The 8,624-nt window shown below is 42.1% G+C and overlaps 1 protein-coding gene across 1 annotated transcript in view; it reads left to right on the top strand.

Moving 5' to 3' along the window:
- Nucleotides 1-8,624, top strand: part of LOC103924315 (liprin-beta-1-like) — an 84,112-nt gene that overhangs the window by 58,352 nt on the left and 17,136 nt on the right. Inside the window, exons 11-16 of the mRNA XM_009332809.1 lie at nt 5-80; nt 2,246-2,403; nt 3,349-3,479; nt 5,035-5,088; nt 6,363-6,423; nt 7,535-7,564. Of these exons, the coding sequence (XP_009331084.1) occupies nt 5-80; nt 2,246-2,403; nt 3,349-3,479; nt 5,035-5,088; nt 6,363-6,423; nt 7,535-7,564 (510 nt within the window). The remainder of the gene's footprint in view (nt 1-4; nt 81-2,245; nt 2,404-3,348; nt 3,480-5,034; nt 5,089-6,362; nt 6,424-7,534; nt 7,565-8,624) is intronic.

Raw genomic sequence — 8,624 nt, 5'->3', positions numbered from 1 at the left:
GAAGATAGAAGAGCTTCGGCAATCTTTGAATAGGTACAAGAAAGTTCAGGACATGGTGATATTGGCTCAAGGTAAAAAAGGTATTGTACAATCAAAAAAAATATTAAACTCTACTCTCATTTAAACTCTAGGTGCATTGTGGTAGTGTTATATTGACTCCTAGACTTACTATCTTTGGAGGCATCTCTTAGGTAGAGTAAAAGCCAGTTCTTCAAATGTTGTGAACTGGTATGTCCAGGCAGCTGTACATTTGGTTGCTGTCCCATTTACCATCTGGTAGTTGTAACTATTACTGTCACGTTTCTTATTTCCCCCTTGTAAAATTAGTTTGAATACGATAAGCTCTTGGGCTCTTTCCATAGCCTCCTGAAATGCCTTTCAGGGCTGGCTGCTACATTAACTGCTAAAAATTGCTGTTCCCCTCTCTTGCATGTATTCCTGAGGAGGGGTTGGTAGCTGAGCAGAGCAGTGCCTGAGCAAGCACGTTCCTATGAGCCAAACCAGTGCCGCCCCAGCGGCTGCGCACGCTGTAATAGCAATGCCCGAGGGCTGCAAAAATGTCTGTAGCAAAGTGGATGCGCTGCCAGGACTGTGTTGTGATGACACGCCACGTCTTTGGCATGTAGTGAAGCCCTCACAAGCCACCACGTGCAGCATCTGTGGAATAGTTCTCCTTCCTTACCGCAGCGGGGCGCCAGGCTGGCTTTTCCTACCAGTCTTTTTTCACACACACCCCCCACCCCCCCAAAAAAAAAGCCTTCTCTGCCACCAGATAATGAGCTTAACTGTGTGGTCAAAACGGTAGCTATAATACATACCGTAACATTTAATGGTCCATTTCATATGTTCCAAGACTGGTGGAGGTTTCCAGATCCAGGAGCTTCTGATCCCCAAAGGTGATAAATGTTGAGGTGGTCATCAATTTGATGTAATTGCATTGAATACCTTATCTCTCTCCTTTCTCCCTTAAAAGAAAATTAAAAGAAACACGTGTAGAACATTACACTGAAATGGTTCTGGGTTTTCAGATGAAAACACTTAGGTGTTAGAAAATGAGCAGCTCCCTTTACAGCAATAATCCTGGCCTGGTGGGTTTTTTCCCTGCATCATCCTGTTCTTTCAGAACTCAAGTTGCATTTTGTAGGTCACTGTCCTCTGAAAGACCTGTCCCCAACAGATTTTAGACATTAGCATTCTGATAATGTACGCACATATCATGTGTGCGCAGCTTAGAAGTCTGTGTGCCACAGTGTTGTATTACCTTATGGAAACCTCCTTTGTCATTGAGTCCTCTGAAGGCCAGAGAAGGCCAACCCGGCCTTCCACAGACCTTGAATTGACCCGAGCTCGTTGCCTGAGCTTCTTTAGGACAGACAAGGGCTTGTGGCTTTTGTTGGCCATGCAAATGTTGGAGGTGGAGGACCTTCCTAGGAGAGGGATGTAGGAGCCCCCAGGGATCCTTTCAAAGAGTGAAGATTGTCAATAGCTAGAAATGAGTGAGGAGGCAAAATATGTATTTTTGTGGTGGTGAATTTACGTTTGGGCTCTTGGGTCTGCTGTCTTGGGCAAAGGCAGGAAAAGTGGAGGGCAGAGCCCCATCTGGACATGCTGCCAAGACTGGGGCTAAGACCCAGAGAAAACAGAGGTTCCTGGTGCCCCTCTTTACTTCTGCCTGGCTTTTGGGAGGCCATCGCTGTGGGGAGGCCGTGATTGCAGCAAGGAGATCCTGACCTTCGCCCCTGAGAGCGCCAGCTGATTTGCAGGACTGCATGAAAGCCCTCGACCACGGTCTCCAGCTGCCTGTCCTGTTCCCCCACAAGCACTGCAGCCTTCATCTTAAGTTTCAGGCAGACTTGACCCCCTGGTCTTTCCCTAATGAACAAGGGAAAAGAAGTATTTAGTATGAAATTCCAGAACATGGGACAGGAAATAATTACTCCAGTTTATTCAGTTTGTTGAAACTGATCCCACTAAATGCCCTGAGGGCATTTGCTGAGCTTTTTGCTGTCATATGTATGTCCTCCCTCTGCTCCACCCCTGCTATGCTGTGGTGGTTGAATTGGGAAGCGACATTTGGCAATGACTCCCCTTCTCCTATTGTAGTCTGTCCTAAAAAAAAAAATAAATCCTAGCCTCTTCCCTTTTTGGCCCATAAATGAGTACGCTGGCTGCGCCTTGCGTGGGAGCAAGGGTCATCATGTATCCAGAAGTAAAGCCAACAAGTTTCTATCTTCTCTCCCTTTAGGCAAGGAAAGTGATGGTGAAGACTTCTTGAATTCAGGGTCTGTTTCCACGGTTTTATTGGACACACCAAGTCTGACTGACCCAGAGAAAAGCCCATCCCCAACCCCAGTAACAGCATCTCCAATCCACGATGAATTTAACGTGAATATTCACGAAGAGGTATCTTTTTTTCTTCCTCATTTAATGCCATCACTCCCTGAAAACATTGCTTATGCTGGTTTCATATTGCAGACACCAAAACTCATGTTTCTGAAACGATGTTTTCTGGGTTGTACAGTTCTTAGTAATGTCCCATACCCTTTTGGAGAATGTTGTTTTCTCAAATGAAAGCTGCTGAGGCGTTTCATTTGAGTTTAGTTAAATTTCTTAATCGTCAAATGGGATCAGGAGACAGCAAATAGCTGTATTTGTCATGAGAATGGGTCTAAACTACTTTTCCTGTCAAACATAGAAATTACTTTTCATAGCAGACATAGCTGTTTTAGGGGCTGCATGTAATTTGTCAGGAACTTGAAGTAAACGTGTTGGGACTTATTTAATATATCCTGTCATATTTAAAAGGATGCAATCTTCATTACATCCATTCAGTTAAATAAGTAGGTTGTGGTCCAGTCTCTGATTTTTACAATCACATTTTCCAGTAATAAAACTATAGATCTCTTCTCTTAAAGCTCTGAGTCAGAGCAGCGACTTGGCTTACTTAACTAAACAGCATGAACACGCTATGAAGAAAACTAAATTAAATTGAATGTTCAGCAGCTTTTTGGTATTCTCTGAGTGGCTGAGGACAGGAGTAAACCTGAAAAGTGAGCTACCCTTCATGGGGTCTGTGGTAGAGATAGATTTAGCAGGCAGCTTTGGGAGACTTGTGAGATTTTTGTCTATGCTGTAGCTTATCTGTGCAGTGATTCATGTTTTATCTTCAGTGCCGTCTTTCAAGTAGTAAATCATTGTATTACAACAGAAAGAAAGAAAGAAAAAAATCACTTTTAAAAATCTTATTTCGGATCATTCTTTTCATAGTTTATCTGTTACTCTTTTTTCATTTATGACTGCTTAATTTCAGGTCAAAACAGCGTAACACGTATTCTTCATTCTTTTTAGAATTCCTTACAGATCCACACCAGTATTTTACAGATTTCAATCCCTTCTTTTTCATCAACATCCAAGAGCTCAGAAACTGTTGCAGAGAAAGTGAAAACACAGTGTAGGCCAGATCCTGCAAGTGAAATGAGGTATTATTGTTTCTGTGTATTTTTCAATTGTAAATCCAATATTCTGTGATGTTTAATGAGAGTAATAATCTGTCAGTTACTGTATCGTCAAGTCATTAAGTCAGTTAAACAAGGCTAGCATTCACTTGACTAGCTATAGCAAACTAAGCTTATGGTCATGAAGTGCATTGATTAAATCTTTTTCAGTAAGCAAGTGTTAGTTTGGTTGCTGTTGCTTGTAGCAGCACTCATACTCTATACCAGCTGCTTCGCAAGAATTGAACAGAAGGAGAGAAAAACTGATCTAATGTAATGAAGGGCACAGAATCATTATTTTTATCTAGGTTTACATCATCTAGGTCTGGCTGATACTGTTGGCTGTGCTAGCACAAATGCATTCCTGATGATTTGCATTCGGACATTTTCCACAGTTGCTAAAGATTGGTGTAAGGCACTGCCAAAACTGCAACAAAAGGACTGTCCAGCTCTAACCTTGAGCTGTTAATGGAGCCCCAGAAGGAAACCCAAGCGGCGTTTCAAAAGATCAGAGAAAGAGATATCCTTGCTGCCATCTTTTGGCATGATGAAATGCAAACATGTTTCTTTGCTCACTCTTACGAGAGCCCTGCCTGAGATTTTGAAAGCCAGACGAAATGTGTAGGCACAGCATCCCAGTGAAGCCGGGGTGGGGATGCGTGGCTGCACCCCAGGGCTGTGGCTGAGCTGTGGCACCCAGGGGCCCCCATGCTTGAACCCAGTGGCAGCCTCCTGGGTGAGAAGTGGCCGTCAGCTTCCTCCAGTGCTTCTAAGCCTGCACCCTCCTTGCCTGGGTGAGGAAACCCGGCCCCTGCAGATCTGGACTGGCACTGCAGGGAGTACTGAAAAGCACACCAGACTCGCAGCTAGACAAAGGCTGTGCTAGGGTTTTTTCTTCTGGGTCCAAATCCCTGGCTTTATCTAAATGAGTATCAAATTCTAAGAATCCAGAGGCAAGGAAATCTTGTTGGCTTAAAACCGTCATCGATCTCAATGTGAAAAATCAGTGCAAGCACAAGTTGATGTGTGATTTTTCCAGTTCCAGTCAAGGAAAGCATCCTATCCAGAAGACCAGCTTTGCTTGGTTTCTGCTCTGCTGTGCCTTATGCAGCTCTAGCCATCACCAGCAGGGATTTCATCTGTGTCCCGTCTTGGAAAAAAACAAACAAAGCACTAACCTGCAGCAAAATGCCCTGTGCTGTGGGTGACTCACAGGGAGCCAGTGACCTCCACTACTTGGTGCTGCTGCAGACCCTGCACATGCTGTAACCTCTGCATTTATTTGAACTCAATAGTGCAGTATTGTCATCAACTTACAGTGCGAGTTGTCTTTCCTGGGGCTTTTGAGCTCACCTTTGTCCTTTATCTTTTACAAGACTTGCCACCGTAGAGGGGAGAATTTGCCATGTGTTAGTACCATAATAGCTGAAGTGAAAACAGGATTAAAGTAGGCTGAGATGATAGGATTTCTGTATCAGCAAGGTATTTGGATGGGATCCCCAAATGCCTTACTTTTTTCATATCTTTTTTGTTTTTACAGTGAAGGAAGATCAACAGGTTCCTCTCCAGAAACTCAGCTGTGTGATAGTCCAGTGTAAGTATTGTAATAAAAAATGTTTAGGAAACATATCTATATGTGATTGTCGACTTGAACGCCCCCTCCCAGTGCACACCCCATATTTTACATACACATGTAAATAGGTCTCAGCTGTGTGATAGTCCAGTGTAAGTATTATAATAAAAAATGTTTAGAAAACATATGTGATTGTCAACTTGGAACACCCCCCCCCCAATGCACACCCCATATTTTACATACACATGTGAATAGGCTAGCTAATTCTAGCCAAGATGATATTTAGTGATGGTAGTTTTCTGCTCATGTCCTATGTTTTCATGATCATTATTTTTCCAATGCTTTATCTGTGCACATGTGCAGTTAATTTCTTTTACATTGTGAAGCCTCTCTAGTTTACCGTAGTACACGTGCACGTGATTTGCTTTTTTCTTTTGATAGTGAGGGAAAGGTGATCAGCTGACTACAGTGAGAAAGTAATTTTAACTTCTGCCATATATCCGTATTCCCTAGGGAAATCAGTGGGACTATTTATGAACTGGAAGTTGAGTCAAAGCAATTTGTTAGTAAGGAACCTAAGTCAACAGGGTTTGTCTGGTACACAGTGTGAGGCTCAGCAGCTGTTTTTATTTTAAGTGACTTAGTCAGTGCCACAAGAATATTCCCAAAGCCAAATTCTACTCCCCTTATGTTAGTATAAAGATAGGTAACTTTGTAAAATTCAGTGAAGTTACTCTGAATTTATACCTGGTTGCAGGAAAAACTTTAATGGTAACTTTCTTTTCAACCAGACTTAAGTGTTCTAGACTGTAAATCCCACCAGAATTTGGGGAATATCTGGTCCGAAATGGAAAATGGAACTGAAGATAAAATAATAAAACACACATGCTTGACTTAATATGCTTGGCTTCTTTAAGGATTAAATTAGTCAGAAGCCTGTTGCTAAAAATACTGTTTTTGAAAGCTTTTGTTTATATCACTTCCTTTGCTTGTGTAACTTCTGCTTGTGCTTCTGAAAATACAACATTAAATAAGAAGCCAAAAATATCCAAAGGTAGGCATCATGTCACTGAAGCATCAGCAGCGGTAATTACGATGTGGAGGTTCTTACAGTATCTCATCAAATTGTGTGGGCTCTGATTAGTGCATTGTTTGCCTTAATTCAAAATGTCTTTGGTTTTAGTATATCTCATCATGTAATTTAATGCTTTCTTTAAAGCTGATTCCTGAGAGTGTGTTTGTCTTAGCAAATTTCATTCCAGTAACTTTACTTGGTTTTTATGTTGTTGTTTCAGAACTTCTTCGCTGCAGAAGTCCAGCAGTCTGAGCAGTTTGAGAAAAGAGACATCCGAAGCGGTTGGTTTGGTCTCTTACTTCCTCCCATCCGCTTAGAAATAGGGGTGACGTCTCTTTTGTGGCAGTGACCCCATGGACGCTCTGTTGCCTTCTGCTGAGAAATTCTGAGTCAGAGTAGGGCTCCTCATGTCATGTGTTAGCAATGGTCACATACATGTGACATCTTCCAGATTTTATTAACGGAAAAAATCTGTCCTTGAAAACACAGGCGCTTTTTTGGTTTTGGGTTTTTTTTTTTTTTTTGCATGAGGCATTTACCTGAGACTCTCTTGCTATGTTTTTCCTCAGATAATGAGGGTTTGTTTTTTTTTTAGTTGATATGCTTTTCTGATTTAAGACAAGAAGAAAGTAAGCCCCACTACCACTTCCTACCTGTGTTTAAAGCGAATAATTTTGGAAGGCCATATAATTAATGCATTATAAAATACAGTTTGGCATGACTATGTTTAGATGGTTAGGAACAAACTACTGAGCCTTTGTATGCCTGGTGATAGCTTTGGTTTAGGTCTCTTTTGAAGTGACCAAAAGCAGCTAGCCTCTAACAATGTCATCAAATCAGGGCAATTCCTGTGCTCTTTCTTGACAGCCTAAACTCCTAAAAGCTCCTGAGTTCCCTGATACCCAAGCCGCTGAGGTGTGCCTTACAGCTCGGGAGGGATGTTGACAGGACTTAAAATGTAACCAGAATTTGATGATGAGAGCTAGAGTTCATGGGTTAGGGGTTTTTTTTGTTTGTTTGGACAGCCAAGAAGCAGAGGCTGTGGATGTTTTATCTGTTTAGCTTCTACCCTGACTGATTCCTGCTTTGGTTCCCCTCAGCCAGCTGTACCCATTAGTGCCTTAACAGACTGCATGTCGCTAATTATGTACACAGCTAATCCTTTATAAAGTAAACCGAAGCAGCCGTATTTTCATGTCAGCCCACTGACCTCAAAGAAAGCAAGAATTGATCTGTGTGAAATACACCTGTGAAGAGATTTATTTGGGGGGGGAAAAAATAGACAGGGAAGGGTATTTCAGTCAGAATTTAACTCAGGGTAACCATAATGAATTGAATACTGGCTTATAAACCATGACTTTTTAATTGTCTTTCTTAATCTTTCCCAAACAGGACAGAGACTCTGCACAGAAGCCAACAGAGGTAACGTGTGTGCACACTTGCACATGTACATGGAGAAACACAGTGAGCAGGTGTTGAAAGGCTCAGTTGTGTGAAATTGCAGCATGCAGTTCCAGAGGGGGAATAGCAGACCTGCAGACAAGATAGCGAGGAGTATATGATGGTTGTCACCATCACTTCAGTGTCAGGCTCATAGTGTCCCACACGTTCTTGTCTTGTCACACATGGATTATCTTTCAGTCTCGTTAAGCATAAGGTTGCCATCTAAGCTAATGTTTCTCCCACATATTCTACCACTAGATAATTAGCAAAGCTAACCATTAAGTATTTTACTGACTCTGTAATTAGCTTTGATTAGTGTCTCTTTAAAAAACTTTGGCTTTCCAAATTGTTTTCTGTGAGTAGCAACTGCATTTCTAGAAAGACTGTCATTGCAGAACAGTTACCCTGCGGTACCGTATGGCCATAGTTTGCATGCAATAATTACTACCTATAGCAAGACCTGAGCAGAGACAACATACCTCAGGTACCACTTTGCTCTATCAATTCAGCAAAAACCAAAGGATCATATTTGGACTGTGAATGGGTTTGCTTCCTCCTTTTAAAGAGACAGTGAAACAACCGGCAAGGTTAAAACTACTGCTTTAAATTGGTTAAGTGGTGTGTCTGATGTCTGTCCTGCCATTTATACTCCTTGCTTGATACTTAATTTCCTCTCAGCTTTGGCAGTGGACATAGTCAATTAATCCATTAATTCTGAAATTGCAGAGCAGTGATAGACAAAAAGAGCTGTCTAACACTTGGCAGAGAACCGATATACTGTGGGGGTCTCGTCTCTCTCTTTGCTTCGCACTGCCCCTACAGCTACCAGTGGGGGAGACAGAAACCCTGGAAAGCTGGAAAAGTTCAAAGCCTTCCAGAACTGTATTTTACCTTTTCCATACCTGTAAGCCAGCCTTGCAGAAACTGAGAAACATCTTAAAGAAGACATGTTACTCTTAGAAGGTAGTGATAGTAATCCTGGGTCCTGAACATACTGTCGTGGTTTAATCCCAGCCAGCAACTAAGTGCCACGCAGCCA

The sequence above is a fragment of the Pygoscelis adeliae genome, unplaced genomic scaffold, assembly GCF_000699105.1.
Source record: "Pygoscelis adeliae isolate BGI_AS28 unplaced genomic scaffold, ASM69910v1 Scaffold38, whole genome shotgun sequence".
Classification (NCBI taxonomy): Eukaryota; Metazoa; Chordata; class Aves; order Sphenisciformes; family Spheniscidae; genus Pygoscelis; species Pygoscelis adeliae.
The sequence above is the reverse complement of the archived record's forward strand: the minus strand, read 5'-3'. Positions and strand labels throughout refer to the sequence as shown.